This window comes from Schistocerca gregaria, chromosome 5 (genome assembly GCF_023897955.1).
Source record: "Schistocerca gregaria isolate iqSchGreg1 chromosome 5, iqSchGreg1.2, whole genome shotgun sequence".
In the NCBI taxonomy this organism is placed as follows: Eukaryota; Metazoa; Arthropoda; class Insecta; order Orthoptera; family Acrididae; genus Schistocerca; species Schistocerca gregaria.
Genome location: NC_064924.1, coordinates 545,613,326 through 545,639,620, shown reverse-complemented (window position 1 = coordinate 545,639,620; position 26,295 = coordinate 545,613,326). Strand labels below are relative to the sequence as shown.

Genomic DNA, 26,295 nt, shown 5'->3' with positions numbered 1-26,295 from the left:
AAACAACATTCTATCATAGGGACTAAAGAACACCATGGATGGAAATGTAAGGCAGAGGTAAATTAATTTATGGCTTTCAAAGAGACAACATATCGTTTCTCACCCTGGATGTCTCAAATGTAGCCTGCAAACTAACTGCTTAACTTGTCTTTCACATACATGTGGTACTCCATGGTCCAAAAGCTTGTAAGAGCATATGGCGCCACACTGTTTTTATTTACTATTGTTCTGGCATTATAAAGTTTATCATCTCTCTCTCTCTCTCTCTCTCTCTCTCTCTCTCTCTCTCTCTGGGGCAGTTAAATGAAAGTGAGGCAAATGCCAAAAAAGTAAGAAAATTGTTTATTATTTGAAAAAACAATTGCCACAACTGTTAATACATTTATTTCACTGTGAGGCAAGATGGTCAATTATGCTTTCATGGAAAAATGTTTGCGGCTGCCTATGGAACCACAATTGTACCCAGGAATGCACTTCTTAAAAATAAAAATAAAAGAAGAAAGAAGAAGAAGAAGAACAACAACAACACAAATGTCTTTCTTTAGGATTCCAAAACATGGAAATTGCACGAGTAGAGATTGGGACTGTATGGAGGATGCGAACTTCCCTGACACATCCTCCATATAGTCCTGATCTCTCCCAATGCGATTTTCATATTAGTGGAGCCCTGAAAACAGACATTCGTGTCCACTAATTTGCTTCAGACAAAGAGGTTCATTGCTTAGGTACAATCATGGTCCTGTAGGCAACTGCAAACATTTTTCCATGAATAAACTAGCTGTCTTGTCTCACAGTGGGACGAATGTATTTAAAATTATGGCAGTTACTTTTGAAACAATAACATTTTACTTACTTTTTTCCATCTGCCTCATTTTCATTTGCTTGTCCTACATCCATCAACATTAAGTGTACATGGAATGGCAAAATATGGGCAAATACGTGTTGCCTCTACAACAGAACAGTAGGAACAATTGAATGACTTGCAGTTTTAATACATTAAATAATGAATTACACAGATACATAATTTACAAAATTTCATAATTTTTTATTTTCCACACATCATCTCTGCACAGAAATGTTTGCGAAGTTCCTTAGCGCCTTTTAATGTTGAGACCACTTTATCTGCTTCAGATCCACACCTTCCTGAACCATTTCCCACAGAGGGCTGAAAAGAAGACAGTTTGATACATTATATGCATTTGTAAAAGTGGCATCAATTAATTAGTCAGAATGTTTGCATGATTGAGCCATACATCTAGATCTAGTCATATACAGGGTGCACATAAAGTCCGGCAACACTTCCAGTTATTTATTGCACAAGAATTAAACACTGTACAGATGTCATACATATTGCATTTTGAAGGGAAGTTCTGAAATTTGTTTTTTTTCCCCCCCTCCAAACATTCGATATGCGAACCACGGGTGACCCGGTAGACATCAATATGGTAATCAAATGTATGTCATAAATAATCCACATTCATTTCACTCACACTGGGATGTCTGCTACTCTTTGCCGGGAACAAGCAACTCATCGTAATGAATTTGTTGCGAGAGTGGTAAATGGTCTTCCTTGTTAGTGGCTTCTTGCTGTATTTGGTTCTAAACATCCGCTGAACAGCTGTAACACACTATTTTCGTCCAACTCCAACACACAGAAAGCTCGATCCTCACCTGAACTGGCCATGTTTGCGACTAGTGCTGACTATCTACAAATTACCAAACTACGCTGTGGCAATGTACACGAAGAAGAAACTTTCAGGGTTTCTCTTCAAAATGACATATGTTATGTATGATATATGTACAATGTTTGGTTCTTGTGCAATAAATAATTGAAACAGTTCTCGGACTTTATGTACACCCTGTACTTGTCTGCACCCTGCACTCATGCACAGGGATTCCTCATTGTGCACACAGGTTGTGTGTGTGTATGTGTGTGTGTGTGTGTGTGTGTGTGTGTGTGTGTGTGTGGGTGTTTTTACTTTGCACTCTCATATGCACACCCGAGTGCCTTCCTCATTTACACTATCAAAAAACTTACAATATGCATATTAATATGACATACATGTGCCTGTGAAAAAGACACTTTATTTTTGCATGGCATTACTACGTAATATTTATATTAAAAATTATAGTAAAGTAAGGATCCAATCAGTGAGGAAACAATTTATTTACTGTCATCAAGCAATCAGAAATGAGTGGTTACATTGCTCCCAACTATGAAAAACTTTCAATACAACAGCATGCTGTACAAACAGACCAACACCCAGGTTTTCAGTTGCAGAACTATCAGAAATATATCACAGATACTCCCACTTATGAAACAAAGCCAAATACCATGGTTTTGTATTAGTAAAGAAAACAAACATGAAGAAAGTATAAAAGCGAGCAAAACAAATGACAGCAATACATTATACTTTGTAACACTTTTGCATCTTTTCAATGCGAAATGGCTGTTGATTCTTGAATGTTCACAGTAATACAGCGACAGGCTAAGATGTGATTTAATGGAACATTCCAATTAATTATTACAAGAGATAAATCAGCAATCTGATTTGGTAATGTGCGTATATATCTCATCCCAGTTCACTTGATGCATATTAAATCATTTAAGAAGCTTTCTTTACTGCACTATAATAAACAAAAGCTTAAGTTTACTGCTGAGGCGAGCTTTAATTTTGGACAAGTGTACAACAGACATTCTCTGCAAATTAGTTTCCCAAAACTGGAAGTTTAATGGTTTCTCAGGTTTCTTGCACTTCACGATCAGCTTAACCTTATTTTCACTACTTCAATCCCTTTTTCTTGTGCAATGAAAACTTAAGAAAGTGTAATGGAAGGTGTAATGAAGAGAGCTGAAAATGAACACACATGTGTACACAATAAGTCCGAAGTAGGTACTGGACCTTGGATACATAATCCCATAATACAGGAATAATGTATAGTGAACTTATAGTATATCAAGTGACAGCTGTAACCGGGGATTTTGGAAGTGGAAGTGTAGACAATTCCCCCTCCCCCTCCATCTTCCAACCATTGTACTATTTTGCATATTTGTTTTAAGTAAGATAAAGATGGTGGGGGAGGGGGGGGGGGGGGAGAGAGAGAGAGAGAAATTCCATACAAAGGCTTTAATAGTTGTACAGAAAATGTGTGTGTAATTAACAATTGCTCAAAGACAAACAACTGAAGCATGGCAGGCATTTAAAAAAACAGGAAAAAATGGTAATGTTTCCAGCTCTTGGAATTCCAAATTTCACGAGGATGAAGAGAAAGAAGTGAAGCACTGTGCAAAATGTGGAAGGTGCACATGTGCTGTAGAGACAAGAAAGTGAACACATAATCCCAGATATTCATGGTCCTGGTAAAGAATCAGAAATAGCAATCAACTAACATGACATTCATCGTAATCAAGAATGTCTAACAACTCTACTCTGTTTATTTCAATTTCAGCAATGCACAAACTATGAAATAAGATGAATGTAAATCACTGAGTTGTTACACTTACTGCCAGTAGAAAAGATGTTGGCATTCTCCTATCACACAACACATAAAAATTCTTTTACAATTTTATCTGAAATTGAAGCCCGCATTAAAATGGTCATACCATACTGTAACAGTTATTGTATGGTTTGCTCACAAAGCAATTTTAATTCCATAAGATTAATCTGCGGCAGCAAAATCTAAAGAGCAGACTGCCCAAGTATTATAGCACTAATGTAATGAACAGACAAGCACATTATGACAGACAAGCACATCAAATTCACTAGCAATAAATTTATATACAGGATGAGTCACTCTAACTATTGCTAGCAAGAATAATTCCAAAACATGATAGGAGCTGAAAAGTTTGTGGGACAAATGTAGCATGGGATAACGGGGGCCATAATATGACTATTACAGGTTTTTGTTGCTAGGTGGGGTCACATTAGAGATATGAAGGTCAACCTTTATGGGATGCTATAATTTGGTACTTATTTTCTGATAGCAGCTATCTAGATGAATCCAATGATGCATAACAGTAAGGTCTTTGAAGGTCAACAAAGGTCACAAATGTGACATGAACGTCCATTTAGAGAAGGTGTTCGAAGTGATGACCATTGGTATCAATGCAGTGCTGCAATCTTATCACCATGGATAGAGTGGTATTCCTTATCACATCGGCACTTATTGAAGCACATGCTCTGACAATTCTCTCTCAGCTATCTTCAGGTGTAGTTGGAACATCTTTATAAATAATGTCTTTTACGAATCCCCCACAAGAAAAAATCTAGAAGCATCAAGTCTGGTGAATGAGCCGGCCATGACTCATCTCCTCTGCATCCAATCCAACGATTTGGGAATTGGTACATTTTTCGCAGATGGTTAGAAATGAGATGCAGAGACAGACACCCATCGTGTTGATACCACATTCTGTCCCTTGTTCCTAAAGGTATTTCTTCCAATAACAGACCTAATGTTTCTTGCAAGAATGTGGTGTACTACCTACCATTAAGATTTCCTTCAATGAAATAGGGGCCTACGATTCTGTCCTCCAGAATCCCATACCATACATTCATCGAACACAGTTTTTGGTGTGCAACTTGTCACAGCCAATGCTGATTTTCAGTTGCTCAATAATGCATGTTATGCAAATTAACATTTCCATGGTTCATGAATGTAGCCTAATCAGTAAATAAAATAAAATTAATAAATGCGTCACCCCTCTGAATCTGAAGTTGAGCCCATCGGCAGAACTGAATGTGACGCATACAATCTGTACCAGTTAACTCTTGGTGGAGACTGATATGGTAAGGATGATATTTATACCAATGCAGAACACAAACAACACTACTCTGGCTCATGCCAGATTCCCTTGCAATTTGATGGGAACTAACACAAGGATCTCGAACTATAGTGCCGAGAGTACCAATTTCCATTTCCTCATTACTAAATTTCCTTTGTCAGACATGTTTCCAATGCATTAAAGATCCAGCTGTTCTCAATTTATCATACACATATTTAAATGTACAACATTTAGGGTGAGTACTTTGAGGATATCGTTCAGTGTATAGGTCTCTAGCTCTCACCGAATTTCGTTGCCATTCTCCGTAAATGAGAAGCACACTGACTTGTTCTTTGACAGAATACATCATTCATATTCAGTTGATTCGACGATACTAGTCTTATCGTTCCTATTAATGTTGTATTGCAAAACTGTCAAATTGTGTTTACATGTAAATGGCACATTAGATGTATTCACCGCATTCGATGAATATTTACTACGTGCACAATATAAGAGAGAGAATTGTCAGAGCATGTGCTTCGATAAGTGCCGAAGTGATCAGGAATACCACTCGATCCATGATACCAAGATTGCAGCACTGCATTGATACCAATGGTCTTCACTTCGAACACCTTCTGTAAATGGATGCCACCTAATTGACCTTCGCTGACCTTCAAAGACCTTACTGTTACATATCATTGTATTCGTCTCGATAGCTGCTATAAGAAAGTAAGTACCAAACTATAGCATCCCATTTACAAAAACAAAGTTGACCTTCATATCTCTGATGCGCCCCACCTATCAACAAAAAACCAACGTCATATCATGGCCCCCGTTGTCCTATGACAACATTTGTCTCACAAACTTTTCAGCTACTATCATACTTTCAGAGTTATTCTAGGTGGCAATAGTTAGTGTGAAAGTGTCACAGTACTCAGCAGAATATACAATTTCACACAGGTGACGGAGGGATAATAGGGTGGCCTGAATATTCTAGAGTAGCTCCTCTTCAGTGTGCATTCATTGGATAAAGTGAAGAACACTGCAAATTGTAGCAGACAAAATAGTTTATTATAGTTTATTATGTAGTCACATCTAACTTGTTTGAGAGCAGTGAACATCATGTATGTCTGTAGCAAAACCTACAAATTTTGATAGTGATAAATCATAAAACTTCATCTTGGAAAACAGCAAAATGGCCCTTACTGGAAGCCCTCATTCCACTTAAGTGAAAACTCCTGGTGCTTAAATATTCTACCAGAAACGAACCTTGATGGTTACTAGTGTCCTCCATCAACAGTTTTTTTACCTCAGACCCCAATACTCATCTGGCTACCATGTGACTGATGAATATTCATTTGAAGGGCTTCACTAGATTAGTTTCAGAGAATAAAAATAAGGATTGTCTTACAAGCCCCTATGGTAAATTCTGATACTCAAGCTGGTCTACACATGACACACAAAAATCCAACTAGGACTAGACAGACACTGAAAAACTGTAGCATTCATAATCTGTAAGACTTTCCGATTTTTTCATTGAGACACTTTGGACATATTAAAGCATTCAACTTTCTTATTTTGATGTTCATCTAATGAAGTTAGTATTTAAGCCTTCCACCAAACATGAGGCCCAATAATATAGGTGACACATTATTATGAAGGATGGTGGCATTAAAACATAGCTGTGGTAGATAAAGATTGCAATGGACACTGCTGAAATTGACAAACACGTTTTCTCTAGTCAAAACATAAAATTTGTCTTTGTTTACTGCTTGCCCACTCTCAGAAGCATCAACTATAATTCATGAGTTGAGACTGACAAGCTGGACGAGGACAGTAAATAAAAAATAATCTTCAAACAAGGAATGCTTTATTGGAGTCATCACCACACCTCTGAAGGACTCAAATTTTCATGTCTCTTATTCAATAATGGAACACTCACTCTTTAATAAAGAAATACAATGAGATGACAACTATGCAGTGATACATACCACTCTAGAATAGTGAAGTGTATCACTGCATCTTCTTACTGACAAATGATACTTGCATTGCAAACGAAAAGTATCAAATCTTCAGGTACAGGTATTGAGTAGAGTTGATATTTTTAATTGCATGTGGTGAGCCATATCAAGGGACAACATATGTCTTTAATAAGGGACAGCAATTGCAGCAACTTCACGAGAGGAAATACATGCTCGGATGTGAACATTTTTCCATGGATCGTCGGCTGCCTTGAGGATGCACACACACCGTGAGTGCAGATTCCCCATTGCCCTTATTCTGCAATTCTGTGTATTATTTGCCCTTGGAGATGGAACTGGGCTTTTTATGTCTAGAAAATGTTCCATGACCATTCACTGTCCATATCCATGTGAGCAAGAAATTCCAGAGCAAACATTTGTCTTGCAGACAGGTCAACAGGAAGCAACTCCTGAACATGGGTGATTTTTTATGGATAGGAATGGTGGATGTTTCATCTGATTTTATGCCCTGCACTTGCAGGCAGGCCCTACATTCAGGCACTTCACCATGAGCTGTATGTTTGCACACTACTGCTCGACCCCTGCTGTACTGCTGTGGCCATACCTTTGACAGATGTCGGATCAATTGCTTTCCTCCCACTGCCACATTGTGCTTCAAAAGAATCTGTCTTTCCGAATTTTGTAATCATTTTCTCCAGACTCTTGGCAGACATCAGACCAATGCCTTTTCTCATACCCTTAGGTGTCCGAAACTTCTGCATGGCTCCTGCCGCACAGTCACCATTCCTGTAAAAGAGCTTCACCAGCAGTGTGCGACCCTCCTTGCAGACAGTCATGTTAGGCATCTCTGACACAAACTGAGAAACAGCCACGTCCCACACATCTATTGGTGTGTATATTTTAATGCTTACAGCCCCATATAAGTATCAAATTTTCTTTATTTTTCCTCCCACAACACTCCCCCCTGCATCAGTAATATGCTGTTCAAATCTGACATTTGTTCTGAGCAGTGATTCTCTTTCTAGAGTGTTTTGAAACTGGAACTTTATTATGGGTGCCCTTTATTATAAACACCCTAAAATAAAAATTGTAAAAATGGCAAATAGCCACATAGCCAATTTGTGAGTTTTTGTACTTAAGGTACTTAAAGAAAGCAAACTGGATAGACAGTTAAAGAAAGCAAATCAGAGGTAAAAATGCCCTGCAATGCTTTTGATGAACTAGCTAGAGTCTTCAAATCTCATCATGTGATGCATCTGAAATAGAAAGTCTACAATGAGTTCGTACTACATGTTTTCATGGTGAGAAAGAGACAGAAAAACCACTCAACAACTGCAGTCCATTGAGCGTCCAACTGAAATGAATGTCAACAAGACATTCACCCAAACAAATGGCTGTTACCAATGAAATTATCTGGACCAATGACGTTACCTACTGGATTCCACAACCTAATGGAATGTGTGTTGGTGATAGGAAACATGCAAGAGTAACATAGAGACTTATGGTTAAAGACTGTATTGCAAGGAGAAATCTGGAGAAGCTCTTGACTGAACAGTGAAATTATTATTGTTGACAACAATTATGAAAATAATTGTTGATAATAATAATAATTAATAACAACAATGTTTGTAATATTTCATTGACCATTTCTGTCAAATTGAAGGAGGCTGTCTGAGCCAATACATTCTATAGCAATGTATTTCTATGTCTTTTCAGTTTCTTGTACCACTTAAGGTTGAACCAAGAATGGAAGTACTCTCTGTTACTTATCTCATTTAGAACAACGACTGAGGCATTTTAATCATAAGCTTGGTCTTCCTCTTATTAGTGTTCAATCTGTAAAACTGCCTTTACTCTTTTAATTCTGTTGATGAACCATTATATTTCTCATGATGTTCAAGAAGGAAGTGTTTGCACAGATTTGTCTGCCAGTTAGTCCCCATTAAAACTCATTTCTAAAATATCTTTTCATTAAGACTGCTGTACAAATATAAAAAGTTCAAAAAGGAATATTATTTCTGCTGTCTCTCATATTTATTGTGTGTCAGTGTCATGGAAAATTAAATCTGCTAATCTGGCAAGATGCAGTTGTCCAAGTTTGACATCGTATCCACTAGTCCATAGTAGTACACAGTGGCAAATGGCAAGACAATGTTTCTGATGTGACATCACTGCCATCTACAGTTGTTGCTGATAAATACAACTTGCCAACTCTCGGCTAATTTGGTAAAGGACGGAGAAAGGAACTGACATGGGGAGAAAGTGGGTTAAGGGCAATGCCATTGGGATTAAAGGATCAACTGTATGTTGGAGGAAGAGTTCTCACTTAGAATGCAATTAAGAAATAATGGTGATAGGAAATAGGAATACTGTGGGGCTGGACCAGCATGTTTCATAGGAATGCTTGTTGTTAGAGTAACCCTGTGGATAATGTGACATGATTTTAGGGAAGATATCCTTCATTTCTGGGTGTGACAAGAGGCAATTTAAGCCCTTGTAGATGCTGAAGTTCAGTTCACTGAAGATGTGCCATCCAAGGTAAGAAAGAATTTAGAAGACTGATATTTTAATGTGATAGGATGGTAGTTACTGAAGCGAAGGTATCATAGGTGACCGATGAGTAGGATGAGGACAGAGATTTTTATGGAACTGTCAGAGCTGATGTTGCTCTAAAGAGGAACAGTTAAACAGATTTTTAAAAGTGTTAACAGTATGGAGGACTAAGTACAGAATCTTTCTGAAATGTCTTCAGATCATGGAATGAGTCTGAACTAAGAGGTTTGGGATCTTGGGTGGCTAGTAATGATTTGTATCACAATGTAAATAATTTTTGTATTTAAAGGCACTATTAGAAAATGATAATACTGTGTGCACCTATAATGTGATACCAATTTGTTGTTTCCATACTGCTGTCCTACGATATTTGGCACTTTATGGTGTGCATACGATATAGTGCATAGCAACACACTTAACATTACAGTTATGTTTGATTTTTCATATCACAAAGTTTCCTTTATAAATGTATTGTAATGTTATAAATCACAAAGTTAGAACAAGACAAACAAATTTTCTCAATGAAAATTGGATACCTCATCTCCCGTAATCTGGTAACATGTTTAATTGTTAGGTCTGCTGTATAATCAGTCTCTTCCACTGATGTAAAACGGCCAAAGCCAAATCGAATGGATGAGTGAGCCAGATCTTCATCTGTACCAATGGCACGCAAGACATAGGATGGTTCAAGGGAGGCTGACGTACACGCACTACCACTAGACAGTGCAACATCTTTCAGAGCCATTAACAGCGACTCTCCTTAAATATAAATAAATAAACACACATTAAAAATCATGTAAATTATCATCATCATCATCATCATCATCATCATCATCATCATCATCATCATCATCATCATCATAATTATTTTACTGATTCAAGCACACAATGTAGGCTGTCCAAACTCCCCAAAGACACAATTAAATGCTCATCAATCAATGTCAATCCAATAGTGAACAGTCAGCATATGCCTTCAAGGAAAACATAATTTAAAGAATGAATTCAAAGTTAATAAACTGTAAGATCAAACTTCACTCATAGAACATAGTAAAAGTAATTTCCCAAGGGTATGACAGATAATTTGGAAACCTTTTTTATTAACCAATAAATTTTATAAATAACATTAAATGGTTTATTTTGCATACCTTCAACATAAGCAAATGACAAGTTAACACATCCAGGATAAGAACTGACAGGATCCCCATTCCGAACAACATGGGTCAGATTATTAAAAATTTTGTCCAACAGACGTTGTGATAACATCGTGATCCATTTGTGGTCATACTGGAAACATAGCCAACCAACAACATAAATCATTCTAAGATCAACAAGTACACAAGGCAAACAGAACTAATAGTGACTAAGCACACACCACACCAGAAATGATGGCCAAACCAAAACACACTAAAAGAGAAAAATTAGACCAAAATATTGTGCACCAGGGGTGTGAAAGACAGGAGGCCCAGATTGGGGAGAGAGGTGGTTGGGGGTAGGGTGAGGGGCAGTGTTGGAGAGGGGCAGGGGGAAAGTGTGGAGAGGGGGGGGGGGGGGTGAGACAGAGCATTGTGGAGACACAAGTTGTGTGGAGTGAGATAGGATGAGGCGGGGGGAGGGGGGGGGGGGACTGCCAATAGGTACCCATCATGATCTGGTCTTAATTTGTACTAGATTATTTGTCTTACATTCCTCTCCACAAACTTCCTGTGCCATTTTCTATTTAAATTATGCATTAAGTTTTCTCTGTGCGTACATCAGTGTGATCTTTTACCTTTAAAAACATGTATACAAATATTTTTAAATTGTTTTCCTTTTTGTTACTACCACCAACACCACCAATCAATCACTTCAGCCTCTTCATTTCAGAAATATTAATTTCTGAATATTTCCTGAAAATTCCTTCTCTTCATGTATATTTACATTTTGTTAATTTATTACTTTCAACACTTTCAATTTGGACTGTTAATTATAAATTGCTCAATACAATATTCCCCTTGAATTTCATTTCTGGTTGTTAATCTGTTCCTGTTTTCCACTCATTTTCTGTAACTGTATCTTTTGAGCAGAGTGTAAAATTCCTTCAGCACATATGTATGTATCTTCTCTTTTGGTGTCTCAGTGCTCTTACACACCACACTCCACAAGCTGGAGGTGCAACAAATGTCACTTGGCATTATTTCATTTAGTGTATACAGGACAAATGAGAATAATCTGTATGCTACTGTTAAAGATTGATTCCTCGGGTTGAATGTTTCCATCTCAGCCTACAAATATCAGCAGTTTCAATCAGCCTTCTACATTGGTATAAAAACCACCAAGTTATAAGTTAGGATGAATAGGCATAAAAAGATGATATATACTGGCAACCCACAATAACCCATTGCAGTGTATGCACTACAGCATGACAGTTGTTACTTCGGTTTCTGTTTCGCCACATGTGACATTTGGATTCTCCCTCCTGGCACCGGTTTCTCAGAATTCCACATCTGGGAACTGGCTATACAACATGTGCTTGGTTCTTACCTCCCACCTGGCCTAACTTTATGTTTATTTCTGTGGTCTCAGAATTTGCTTTCAGTAACAAGTATTTTTATACCCTCATTTTTATTTTCCTCTACTTTTCCCCATTCCCTCATCTACTCCCATGTACAATGCACTCAGCTTTACACACTTAATGATTACTTAATAAAGTTTCTTCACTGAACTCCAACTTGCTAACTACCCTATCTTACACCCATTAGTTCTCAGGTTTTCAAATCTCATCCAGTGCACGCACCATAATGTATCTTTTCCTCTTTTCCTGTCCAGTAAGTCTCCCCAGACCTGGGGTTCTGGGTAACTTTTAATGATTTCCATTTGCCAAATGTCATCAGTCCTCGTCCTCCATCCCTCTTCCTTCCCCTCCAACACTACTTCTGTCAGGAGGAGGATCTAGTGGTCTGAAAGATCAGATGTTTCCACTTCTTTTATGTGATTTCTCCTGCCACTACTTGATGAGTACCTTTTCATATTATAGATTAATTGCTGTGTGGTAGAGTGACGTAAGTGATAAACTTACATGTTTCTTTGCCTGTTACACTCTTACTGAGACAACAGAATTACATTGTACACTTTTACTTTAAATAAACTGCTGCAAAATTTATTGTGCATGTATTAGTCTGTATTAGCAGCATGTAATATAATTACATCCATTTCCCTCATGGCAACTTCACAAGCTGCACCAAGACCCACAGCTAATGGAGCAGGAACAGTGCCACTGCGTATGCCCCGTTCTTGACCACCTCCACTCTGTAAAGGTTCTATTCGCACTCTTGGTCGACGACGAATGTACAGAGCACCTATACCTGGAACCCAAAAGTAAAACAAAAACTGAATGATTATTTTGTAAAGAGTAGAACTAAGTCTAATTCATTTACAAACATGATATTTAAATAATCGCTATGATCCAGAGCATGTAGTTGCAGAATCCAAAAACGAAATATATACTATTGTGTACCTGTCTTGCATGTCCCTAAACTCTCATTGAAACTCTAAACCAGTTTGGCAGTAATGCAGTACGAGTTAGTTTTTTAAATTGCAGCAGTACTGTTAGGAATAGATCAGAAGCCTGGTTTATATTCAACCCTTCCAAATCAGTGAAAACAACCTGGAAACATTGCAGGCCTGACTGTTTCATTCTAGCTGTCTCCAATAGTTACAATGCTTTGGAGACCATGGATAAAAGCATTCAGATAATCCAAGAACTCTTGAAGCAGTGTGGTAGTACAGCACATAAGATGCAATTTAAGAATAGAAAGGAAACTTTTGGGAAGACCAAGGTCTTAATGCTGGGTAGTAGTCAAGGGAGGGAAATGTCAGAAATGGTAATTACTCTCCGGGAAGAGATTACTAAGTACACAGGATTTTAAGCTAAGTGCAAATTTCAAAAATGTCATCCTGTGTGTCTGTGTGTGTGTGGGGGAGGGGGGGGGGGGGGGGGAGAATGCTAATGTGTGCTGGCATGTGCATGACGAAGCTAATTTGTAGGCATCTTTCCCATAATTTCCATAAGTTTCAACAAGGAAGAAAGAAGATCAGGGTTTAATAAGCTGCCAGTGTCATGTTTCCTTACTTTTCCCCCCTCAACAACACTCATCCCATCCACAATTCATTCCAAGGTTGGGTTTTTATTTTTAAGAAGTTTCTATAATGCCAAAGATTCAAGTGATGCGGTTTTGATCTCCGTTCCTGAGAGAGATAAAATTTTCCTGCCATATCAGATAAATAATAAGTAATAGTATGTCTGTCAGGATGTGTTGTCGATTCAGCATTACTACTGAGAACTGTAAAATTGTAAGCAGTGCTCTGAAAAGGTTTCAGAACAGTTTAAGAATGGAGTTGTACATCATATTAACCTAGAACTGAACTCACCTCTTCTCATTTAAGTCTGAGGGCATTAATAGGAAACAGCAGCTTCATATAAGTCCAAATACTTTCAACTGACACTGCTTCATTTACAGCTGTTCTTCAGTCTATTGTGTGACACATGTGCTGGTACTTTACAATGGCCTGTAGAATTGTATTTGGCCACGAAATGTTTCTTTTTATGTGTAAATAAATTTAAGCCCAAAAACTAAAATAATTTATGTAAACCTAGATAAGAAACACTGTATTGTAGTATTAATTCCATGTATTGCCTTACAATGTAAAACTGTAATTAATTCGTAAATGTGAAAGAGCAACTGTATTTTTTAATTGGCAAATAATGCATCAGATGCAGCGCAAAGGGCGTTAATCATCAAATTTTATGTGATCAGCCATGACTCTTTAACATTTTTCCACTGAAGAGGCTTTCAGAACAAAAAGACTAAGGAAAAATTACAGTAAAGTTGCCTTCAGTTGTCTGCTTGCATATAAACATGAGTTCTCTCTCTCTCTCTCTCTCTCTCTCTCTCTCTCTCTCTCTCTCTCTCTCTCGAAACGACTGCTCTCTCGAATGATTTTGTATCAAACAGTTATACTTGAAAAATATTTTCAAGGAGTGCTGTTGTTGTTGTCTTCAGTCCAGAGACTGGTTTGATGCAGCTCTCCATTCTACGCTATCCTGTGCAAGCTTCTTCATTTCCAAGTAACTACTGAAACCTACATCCTTGTGAATCTGCTTAGTGTATTCATCTCTTAGTCTCCCTCTACAAATTTTACCCTTCACACTGCCCTCCAATACTGAAGTGGTGATCCCTTGATGCCTCAGGGCAGGTCCTACCAAACAATTCCTTCTTCTAGTCAAGTTGTGCCACTAATTCCTCTTCTCCCCAATTCTATTCAGTACCTCCACATTACTTACGTGATCTACCCATCTAATCTTCAGCATTCTCCTGTAGCACTAAATTTCAAAAGCTTCTATTCTCTTCTTGTCTGAAGTATTTATCATCCACACCAATACATGGCTACACTCCATACAACTACTTTCAGGAAAGACTTTCTGACACTTAAATCTATACTTGATGTTAACAAATTTCTCTTCTTCAGAAACACTTTTATTTTCATTGCCAGTCTAAATTTTATACCCTCCCTACTTCAACCATCATTAGTTATTTTGCTCCCCCACATAGAAAAACTCATCTACTACTTTAAGTGTCTCATTTCCTAATCTAATTCCCTCAGCATCACCAGATTTAATTTGACTACATTCCATTATCCTCATTTTGCTTTTGTTGATATTCATCTTATAGCCTCCTTTCAAGACACTGTCCATTCCATTCAACTGCTCTTCCAGGTCCTTTGCTGGTTCTGAGAGAATTACAATGTCATCGGCAAACTTTAAAGTTTTTATTTTTTCTCCGTAGATTTTAATTCCTACTCCAAATTATTCTTTTGTTTCTTTTACTGCTTGCTCAGTATACAGATTGAATAACATCGGGGATAGGCTACAACCCTGTCTCACTCCCTTCCCAACCACTGCTTCCCTTTTTTGCCCCTCTTCTCTTACAACTGCCATCTGGTTTCTGTACACATTGTCAATGGCCTTTCGCTCCCTGTACTTGACCCTTACCACCTTCAGAATTTGAAAGAGTGTAGTCCAGTCAACATTATCAAAAGTTTTCTCTAAGTCTACAAATGCTAGAAACATGGGTTTGCCTTTTCTTAATCTATCTTCTAAGATAAGTCATAGGGTCAGTATTGCGTAGTGTGTTCCAAAATTTCTACAGAATCCAAACTGATCTTCCCCTACATCAGCTTCCACCAATTTTTCCATTCGCCTGTAAAGAATTAATGCCAGTATTTTGCAGCCATGACTTATTAAACTGTTAGTTTGGTTATTTTCACACCTTTTTCACACCTGTCAACACTTGCTTCTTTGGGATTAGAATTATTATATTGTTCTTGAAGTTTGAGGGTATTTCCCCCATGTCATACATCTTGCTCACCAGACAGTAGAGTTTTGTCAGGGCTGGCTCTCCCAAGACTATCAGTAGTTTTAATACAGTGTTAACTATTCATTCATATAAAAGTACTGTCAATATATGAATAACTGTTATTGTTGACCAATGTTTCATTTCAACACCATTAACATTCCCTGCCAATTTTTCAGTATTTCAGCTATGAGAACTGCAAGGCTGCCAAAATATCATTTGCTAGCCACTGTCAAACATCATTGATGCTCGGATTTGTAACAGCCGCTCGTGCACTCTTGAGATTTGTTAAGCTGATCTGTAACAGTTTCCAGGCAGCACTTCTGTGCATAACGCACAATATTAATGATCGGCATATGGCCAACAAACGACGAGCGCAGTCAGTCCACTCCACAGTATCAAAGCAAGTTAAACAAAATATTTAATTATTAATTTTCTCTCTCTTAGTGGTAAATTTATCTGTGCCATGTGATAACTTAAACTTTTTTTTTTCTTTTTCTCTTTCTTTCCTTGGCTGCTTCTTTTAATTAGTGGTACTCCAGTTAATTTCCTGTTATCAAAATTTTTTTCAATTACCACTAAAGAGTGTCACACAAAATAGAGAAAACTTTTCATTTTTGAAAATAATCAACCTACCATTAACATATGTCTCATTACGTTCCCAGTTTTCTCCAAAGAGCAACTTACTCATTGTCCCTGTGGCCTGTTTTGAGGGAGAGGGGGAAGGGTCCCACTGAGTCAGTTTGTTTATAGGACTATAAGACGATGGTTGGTCAATAAGATAGGTCATACATATTCAGATTAGTTTTATTGTGTCTGTCAACTAGAGGCTACTTTAAGACGTCAATAAATCATTTTTTATGTTTTGTTTTCTGGATCCCATCATCCCAAATAGCTCCACCACAAAAAGAGGAAGCAATTTATAGCACAGGCCCAAAGGTACAGATTTACCATTTAATACATCACACTGTTTACATATTTTGTCTCCAGAGGAAATAATGTGTGTTCAAGTAAGTACACTAAAGGAGTGTACATCACAGGGAAGAAAGGAAAAAAAAACTGATAGTAAGGTAGGAAATGACAAACTCTAATACCAGTGATGCTGAGGAAATTAGATTAGGAAGTGAGACACTTAAAGTAGTAAGGGAGTTCTGCTATTTGGGGAGCAAAATAACTGATGATGGTCGAAGTAGAGAGGATATAAAATGTAGACTGGCAATGGGAAGGAAAGCGTTTCTGAAGAAGAGAAATTTGTTAACATCGAGTATTGATTTAAGTGTCAGGAAGTCATTTCTGAAAGTATTTGTATGGAGTGTAGCCATGTATGGAAGTGAATCGTGGACGATAAATAGTTTGGACAAGAAGAGAATAGAAGCTTTTGAAATGTGGTGCTACAGAAGAATGCTGAAGATTAGATAGGTAGATCACATAACTAATGAGGAGGTATTGAATAGGATTGGGGAGAAGATAAGTTTGTGGCACAGCTTGACCAGAAGAAGGGATCGGTTGGTAGGACATGTTCTGAGGCATCAAGGGATCACCAATTTCGTATTGGAGGGCAGCGTGGAGGGTAAAAATCATAGAGGCAGACCAAGAGATCACTACACTAAGCAGATTCAGAAGGATGTAGGTTGCAGTAGGTATTGGAAGATGAAGAAGCTTGCACAGGATAGAGTAGCATGGAGAGCTGCATCAAACCAATCTCAGGACTGAATACCACAACAACAATAATAATACCAGTGTCAAATGCTAAAACTACTGCTTAAAATTCCAACATGAGAATCAAGTTCTATGTTAGTGGCGAAGTGAAATAAGGCCACTTTGTAGGATATTTATTGCTATAGTACCATTAGGTATCATATGCCAGAAGTGGCTAGAGTTGGAAGTAAGTAAAACTGCTTACTTCAAAGTCATTCAAGTACAAAGAAAGTTAGCCACTTCAAAAATGAACATTCTTTCTCGCAGGCTACAGATCAGAATACACTAGAGCATGAGAAAGTGAGGAAAATATCTGATTAAAATTGTCAGCCTTTTGAATTTTCATGCCTTCATTTGGAAAGATTGGTAGAAACAGAGAAAACACAGTTTTGGCATACTGACGTTGAATGGGGACAGGACTAGGAACAAAAAAACTCACTGGCTGATCCTATCAAAACAAGAGTTAATAACATTTGACACACAGCACTGGTAACCACCGTAGCTTGAAGTTTCAAACTCCACACTCAAAATTACTATTAAAATTATTATAAAAATAAATGGCATAACAAATTTTCATTTTACATATGGAGAAAATACCGTATTTACTCGAATATAAGCCGCACCTGAAAAATGAGACTCGAAATGAAGGAAAAAAAAATTTCCCGAATCTAAGCCGCACCTGAAATTTGAGACTCAAAATTCAAGGGAGAGAAAAGTTTTAGGCCGCACCTCCAAATCGAAAAAAAATTGGTCCACTGTAATATGAGACACAATTAAGGTCGAATGAATGACGATACAGCTGGAATAGTTTGGTTCTTAAGCTTAGCAGTTAACCTTTACCAGGTAGCCATTGCTATGCGTCAGGCGCTCCGTCCGTATTTGTACGGGTACCCTTCCTTTTTCACGCGATTAGTCGGGTTTGAATTGATTTCTTATTTTTCTTTGATCTAATAAGTGCTGTTCTCTTTGTTATAGGTATTTACGTCACTCTAAGCTGAAAATGCGTTATTGTACAGTGTCGTGCATTGTTTGTCGCATTTTGATAATGTGTGTTTACGACCTGTCGCCGCTCACAGCATGGCTTGCTTTTGAGCGCGCTACCACCGCTTACGATAAAAAAAAAAAAGAGAGAGGAACTGTCTCATTAGCAAAACAATGGCAAGAGATTGCTATTTGTTGTTACTTACACTGCTGCTTTCTTTGATAATGATAAACAAGAACCAAATAATAGACTGTGTATGATAGAAGAGATGCTTCTTTTGTACATTACATTTTGCACAGAAATTAGTCATCTTAGATTTAAAAATCTTGTCAATTGCCTTGCTTCATTTCTGACTGTATCACTATTATGCATATATTATGCATATATGAGAATAATACGAATATAAACATGACATGATATGTCTATTCTTCCGTGTTTGCTGTTGTCTCACACTAGTTTCGTAGTTTAGTAGGCAGACAGGATTTAAAAGAGATAGCAGCAAACACGAAAGAATACAAGGCAAAATGTTTATATTTGTATTATTCTTATGGTGAAGAGAATACTGCATGTGATCCACAATTCATAAAAGTTCCTATTTCTTCTCACAGGTAGGAAAAAATTCAAAACATACAGTTGGCCATATTGACAAACATCCCAAACAGTCTTGCCAGTTGGATTTTCATAGTATATTGAAATGCTGCTACATTCGAAGATGAACAATACGGAATTTGTATTTACTTCGTTGGATAATGTATGAAAGTGCAGTGGTCGAAACTCGGGGCAGAGAAAAAAAGCTCGTCTTCCACCTTTTTTTAAAATTTATTTACTGACTCAGAGGTTTTGGCGCCAGTATTTATCTTTGTGCCTGCAAACCATGCCTGTGTAGCGCTACATATATTCGACGGCAGAAGTTAGTTGTAGCGGCACCTACCAACATTTTTCGGAACTTCCGCTTACTTTGCACTCGATTCTAAGCCGCAGGCGATTTTTTGGATTACAAAAACCGGAAAAAAAGTGCGGCTTAGATTTGAGTAAACACGGTATTAGTAGCACCACTGAACTTGATCTTGTTGTGCTCAACAACATGTAGACCACAGGGTGGGCAATTTTGTTCTTGGCCACAGTTTGGTGGTGGTGATTCATTCTGGTGGACAGCTGATTTGTGATTATGTCCATGTAAAAAACTGTGCAGTGACTGCAGCAGAGCTGGTGTATGACATGGCTGCTTTCGTAGGTGGCCTTGCCCCGCCTCTGATAGGACATGATAAGCCTGTGAGAGGGATAGAGTAGGATGTGCTGTGTGGGTGAATGGGAAGATCTTGCATTTGGGTCTTCCCCAGGGATATGGTACCTGTGACAAGGGGTGGTTGGTGGGAGTGACATAGGAATCGACCACAATGTTGTGTATGTTGGCTTGGTGACACAAAACCACTTCACGCAGTGTGAGAAGGATCTTGGATAGGACATGTTAATAGATAATCTAAGCCCTTGTGATGGACAAGGTTCAGCCGGGCAGATTATGAAATGCACAATATGAAATCACGCATCAAGTTTAAGACGGATGTAAATAAGATGGGCAACATTAAGTTCTCCCTAAAAAATTGGGAACAGATTGTTTTGAAGTTTTTGGACAGAGATGAGTGCAACCAACTATCCACAGAATTCCTGGTAAGTCCCATTCATGTTTTTTTTAATGTGCTTAATTTTTTGAAATTGTAAATCAGAAAAATGCTCATTTTTAATGTGTGAAAATGAAACAATGTTTGATAAAATTCGTCTAATATTTAAACACTTTTCTGTGAAAGTGTCACAGCGTACATGCATGAAATTGGACAAACCTCTCCCACATTTCTGCATAAACCTGCTTCGTGTATATACTAACTAAAAATTGAAACGTGCCACACACTACTATTACTTGTTTTATCTTTATTAGGAGCTTGTGCAGTATGTGGTTCTTCCTTTATCATCTCTTCCCCAGGGAGTTTGGAGGTAACTGACAGAGATTGCACATTCTTCGAACCAGAATCAATTTTGCAGCCACCACAAACTGTTGCAGCAGACCATACAGATCTGATAAGCCCCGAAGTTGTCATACCTGCTCAATCACCTGTTTTGGGGCATGAGAGAGTGTTTAAATGGCAGAGATTGAACACGGAAACTGATGTGATGGTGAATTTCTCCAACTCAGACCTGCAAATGCTGGTACTATTGTACCATTTAGATATACTAAAGAGAAAGCAGCAGAAATTGATGCATGAAGAAAAAATTAAATACAACAAATTGTGTAATGTCGTATTACAGCACCGATTTTTATTAATAAAAACATGTTTTCTTAAGTGAATGTTCGTTTACATTCCTCATTTACCAAATTCCATATCCTTTTACATAAATTATTCAGTACAAATTTCTTTTCAACGAAACACTATGAGTAACATAATCCAATTTGAAAAGTTAAAAGATTTATGCACTTATTTACTGTTGGGTCCGGCAAATAGGTTCACCACATCCTTGAAACAATTTTTGGGAAAGTAAAACAAAAAGAGTGACTTGTTCTTATTTCAAATGGTGTATGCTAGACAGTTTGTGCACTTATTTACTATAGTGTCTGAAAATTCTTTTCCAGTTTGAATTGTTACATGTTAAACAATTTTTGTTGAAAGTAAAATCGATGATAGAGAATTACGAAAAACACTAAATTGCATTTTATTATGTAACATCAGAACACTGTTTTTTTTATTTTCACCAGGAAAAAATTATTGTAATTACAAAAAATACATACATTGGGTTTAATTATGCAATGTTTTGACAGACTCCCATACACTATAGCTGATGTATTACATTAACAATTTCCCGTCTTCTAATTGTTCCACATACACATATGTTTGCTGCTTCCTCTTCTCCCAATACTGGAAGGTGGTTGTCATTCTCACTAGGTGCCTCAAAATCCTCAATCCCCTGTGTGTTTTTCTATGCTGTGCAAAACAAAACAGGCTATTATCACACTGGGGATTTTTGGTTGGGCAAGCCTTATTTTATTTCGCAGAACTGGGAAACACCTTTTTACCTGTCCAAAGCACCATTTGATTATCACCCTTTCCTTAGAGTGAAGTCAGTTGCACGCCCTCTCATCAGGTGTTTCGGGATTTTGAATCGGCTGTTTGGTTGGTTTAAAAGAGTGGTGTGTGTGTGTGGAGGGGGGGGGGGGGGGCAAAACTGCGAGGACATCAGTCCCTTGTTCCCATGAAAATAATTACACAAGGGAAAGAAGAAAGAAGACATCAGCACAATAACAGGAGAAAGGAAAAGCCAGAAGGACAACCAACACTACTATGGACAACACAGGAAAAGAAAACCACACAGAGAAGCAAGAAAGGGGTAGAAGGCGTAAAAACAAGACAGCAAATGATTGTGGCTGGCCGACCTCAAGAGTAAAAAGGAAATGCCAGCCACTCTGCAACACATTAAAACATTAGAGTGGAGAACATAGAGGGACAAAGAGCATTCGCTAAAACTTATATATAAAGATAAAACCCACCGCCACATATAAAATGTAAAACAAAATTACCCGATGAGGAGTTGTCAGCTAAAATTAATGGCAATGAGTCCGGTAACTGAAGAGTCCGTCACAGGCCAGCTAAAGAAGGACAGCTCACCAAGATACGGGCCACTGTCAGCCAGGTGCCGCACCGTCACTGAGGTGGGTCATCACAGTGCAGGAGGTAGCTGTGTGTCACCCAAGGATGATGATGATGATGATGATGATGATGATGATGATGTTTGGTTTGTAGGGCACTCAACTGCGCGGTTATCAGCGACCGTGCAAATTACCAACCTTTTTTTTCTCAGCCCAATCTCGCCACTTTCATGAATGATGATGAAATGATGAGGACAACACAAACACCCAGTCATCTCGAGGCAGGTGAAAAACCCTGACCCCGCTGGGAATCAAACCCGGGACCCCATGCTCGGGAAGGGAGAATGCGACTGCGGGACCATGAGCTGCGGACTGTCACCCAAGGGTGGCCAATGTGGAGCTGGCAAAGAACAATAGAGTCGCTGTGAGAGGCCCGCATGGAGGACTGCCACACATTTGTGGTCTCCTTAATGGCATGCAGTTTGTTGTGAGTGCTGAGGTTATGCTATTCTGTCTCCCAAAGCTGCAAAACCTTGCGGCATAGTATTGAATGCAAGTCAGTTGCAGAGAAGCCGATCTCCGTAAGCAGTTTCCGTGTAGCTTGTTTGGCCAGCCTGTCGGCAAGTTCCAATGTGACCTGGGATCCAGACAAACACCACTGATCAACCGGACCGTTCCAGAGCATATATGGACTCCTGGATGGTCACTACCACAAGATGAGGAGGGTAGCACTTGTTGACAGCAGTCAGTACACAGAAGAAATGACTGTCCACGGCATGAATGGATGTGCTCAATAGCACAGCTCAGCAGTGAAAACACTGCAGCCATCAGGCAAGGAATGCTGTTCAATATGTCCTTCGTCGACATACGCAAAGCCGATGTGACAATTAGCCATCAAGCCGTCAGCGTAAACCACTTCGTGGCCCAGTACATGTCAAGAATCAAGAGGAAGTGGCAGCAAAGAGCCGCTGGGTTAACTGAGTCCTTAGGGCAATGCAAAAGGTCCAGGCGAGGGCCGGGGCCTACACGTACACTATGGAGGTGTACGTGAATGGATCTCAAGTATAGATGGTAAAGGCAAGGACTCAAGTTTGGAAAGAAGGGACCAGGCACGAACTGCAACTGGAACCCCTGACCTGAGCCGCAGATGTGGGAGATGAAGCACCGAGGGTGGGAAAAGGAGACAGTGATTCGGATGCACAGGAGAACTACAAATGAGTGCAACGTAACTGGCGAGCAGCTGGGTATGCCTAACCTGCAATGGAGGGACTCCGGCCTCCACAAGGACACTGGTCACTGGACTCGTCCTAAAAGTTTCTGTCGCTAGGCGAACACCACGGTGGTGCACTGGGTCAACTAAATGCAATGCTGAGGGCACCACCGAACCATAAACCAGACTCCCATAGTCAAGGCAGGATTGAACAAGGGCTCGGTAGAGCTGTAGCAGCATAGAGTTATCTGCCCCCAGTTGCTGCTACTCTGGCAGTGGAGGGCATTGAGATGTTGGTAGCACTTCTGCTTAAGCTGATGAAGGTGAGGAAGCCAAGTCAATGAGGCAGCGAAAACTGGTCCTAAGAATCGATATGTCTGCACTACAGTGAGTTGATCATCATTGAGATAAGGTTCTGGTCCTGGATGAATGGTACGATGCTGACAGAAGTGCATAACACACGACGTTGTAGCTGAAAACGGGAAACCGTGGGCTAGAGCCAATGAATGTGCCTTGTGAATGGCTCCCTGAAGGCGCCGCTCAGCAACACCAGTATTGGTGGAGCAGTATCACATGCATACAGAGGAGGTGAGACGGATGGCCCTACGGCTGCTGCTAGACCATTAATGGCCACACTCAATACGGAGCCCTGTGGGACCCCGTTCTCCTGGATATGGTGAGGGGGAACTATGGGAAGCGCCAACTTGGACACAGAAAGTACGAAATGACAGGAAATTATGGATAAAAATTGGGAGCAGGCCTCAAAGACGCCACTCGTATAATGTGGAAGGATATGATGTCACCAGGTCGTGTCATACACTTTTCGTAAATCAAAAAAGACGGCAACCAGGTGTGGCGTCTCGAAAAGGCTGTTTGGATGGCAGACTTGAGGGATACAAGATTATCAGCGGTACAGCGACCCTGGCGGAAGCCGCCCTGACATGGGAGCCAGTAGACCACATGACTCCAGGACCCAACCCAATCGCTGACATACCATACATTCCAGCAGCTTACAAAGAATGTTGGTGAGGCTGATGCACCGTTAGCTATCCATGTCAAACGGGATTTTAGCGGGTATGATCACCGGAGTGATGGTGCTCCCCCGCAATTGCGATGGAAAGAACCCCATCGCACCAGATCCGATTGAAGATGACGAGGAGATGTCGCTTGTAGTCAGATGAGAGATGTTTAATCATCTGACTGTGGATCCAATCTGGCCCAGGAGCTGTGTTGGGGCAAAGTGCAAGGGCACTGAGAAGATCCACTCTGTAAATGGGGCACTACAGGATTTACTGTGGCATGCAATGAACGAGAGGAGTTTCCCTTCCAGTCGTCATTTGGGAGTGTGAAAGGCTGGCGGGGTAAAACTCTGACACAGAGGCTCGAGCATAGCACTCAGCAAAGTGCTCGGCAATTGCGTTTGCATCGGTAGATAACATGCCATTTATGTTAACACCGGGAACACCCATTGGGGTCCGGTACCCGAAAACACGTTTGATCTTTGTCCAGACTTGGGAAGGTGACGTATGGCACCCAATGGTTGAGACATATCTTTCTCAACACTCCTACTTCCGTTGTTTGATAAGTTGGCGAACAGAGCCTTTTAAAGGCTATGAGGTGCTCCAGGGGAGGGTGCTCCTTATTATGCTGTAGAACTTACAATGCTCCTTAATTGTTTCAGCGACTTCCAGCAACCACCAAAGGACTGCCTGTTGCCGGGGTCACCCTAAAGAGCAAGCGATCATGTTTTCTGCCACAGAAACGATTGTTATCGTCACCTGTTCAACCATCACATCTATGTTACTATGTGGGGGAGATACAACGGTGACTGCAGTGGTTGAATTTTCCCAGTCTGCTTTGCTTAAGCCCATCTGGGCAGGAGTCTGTGGGCCTGATGCTGGGGTGGTGACAGGAAGATGCGGAAGTGGTCACTACAACATAGATCGTCATGGGCTCTCCAGTAGATAGACGGGAGACGTCCTGGGCTGCAAATTGATAAATCAATGGTCAAGTAACTAAAATGAGCCACAATGAAATGTGTGGCAGCCACAGTATTTAAGAGGCATCTCTGCATCACCCACTAAGCATGATGCCACCCCACAAATGGTTATGGGTGTTAATATCTCTCAAAAGTAGGAAAGGTTTAGGGAGTTGATCAATCAGTGCAGCTAACACATTCAGGGTACTGCACCATCTGGAGGGAGATATACATTGCAGACAGTTATTTCCTGTGTCATCCTTATTCTGACAGCCACAACCTCAAGAGGAGTTTGAAGGGGCACATGTTCACTGCAGACTGAGTTTTTGACATAAACGCCAACTCCACCTCTTCCTCGATTAGAGTCGCTAGAGTTCCTGTGGTACCCCTTTATAGCCACGGAGAGCAGGGGTCGACATTGCCGGGAACCAGGTTTCCTGGAGGGCAATGCAGAAAGCAGGTGTGAAGCTTAACAGTTGCCATAGCTCAGCCAGGTTGTGGAAAAAATCGCCACAATTCCACTGGAGGATGATGTGAATGTGAGACTGGTAAGGCATGGAACATTCAATGAGGCAGTTTATGCTTCAGGGTAACCTGCTGCCACAAACGTTTTGCCTGAGCAGTCTATAACCACTGCATCTAGGGTCCAGCAAGATCTAGGTGCTCAGCAGATACTAGAATCTCCATTTCATCTGCAAACTTAGAGCTTGTAGGTAGTGGTGGTGTGGGTGCCACCGCAATTCCCTTGGTCTTGGAGACCTACTTTTTGGATTTTGCTCGCTGCTCCTTGGGTTCCCCTGACTGGGAGGACTTCACTTATTCTGTCTCCGGGACTGAAGGTGAGCCCTACGACCAGTTGATTTTGGGCTCTTCCCACTAGCAGAAACCTGGGAAGGGAGTAATCCAAGTGACCCCATTCTAGCGAGAAGAGCCAAAGAAGACTTACACTTCTCGGGCTAAGAAATTGAGACTGATATCCCCGATGGTTGGGGCGGGTGTTGCTCCTGAAGTAGGTGGCGCGGGAGCAACATGGAGGGAAATGCCCCCACAGTCAAGGGGGCAGGTGTAGTCTTCTGGTTCTGAGAGTGACGGAAATGCAAGGAACCG

General features: G+C 39.8%; 1 protein-coding gene across 1 annotated transcript in view; it reads right to left on the bottom strand.

Annotated features, from left to right (window-relative positions):
• Nucleotides 1-249: 249 nt before the first annotated feature.
• Nucleotides 250-26,295, bottom strand: part of LOC126272298 (cysteine desulfurase, mitochondrial-like) — a 112,191-nt gene continuing 86,145 nt past the window's right edge. The window contains exons 7-10 of the mRNA XM_049975063.1: nt 12,481-12,638; nt 10,443-10,581; nt 9,834-10,056; nt 250-1,165 (exon numbers count right to left, since the gene is read on the bottom strand). Of these exons, the coding sequence (XP_049831020.1) occupies nt 1,102-1,165; nt 9,834-10,056; nt 10,443-10,581; nt 12,481-12,638 (584 nt within the window). The 3' untranslated portion in view covers nt 250-1,101. The remainder of the gene's footprint in view (nt 1,166-9,833; nt 10,057-10,442; nt 10,582-12,480; nt 12,639-26,295) is intronic.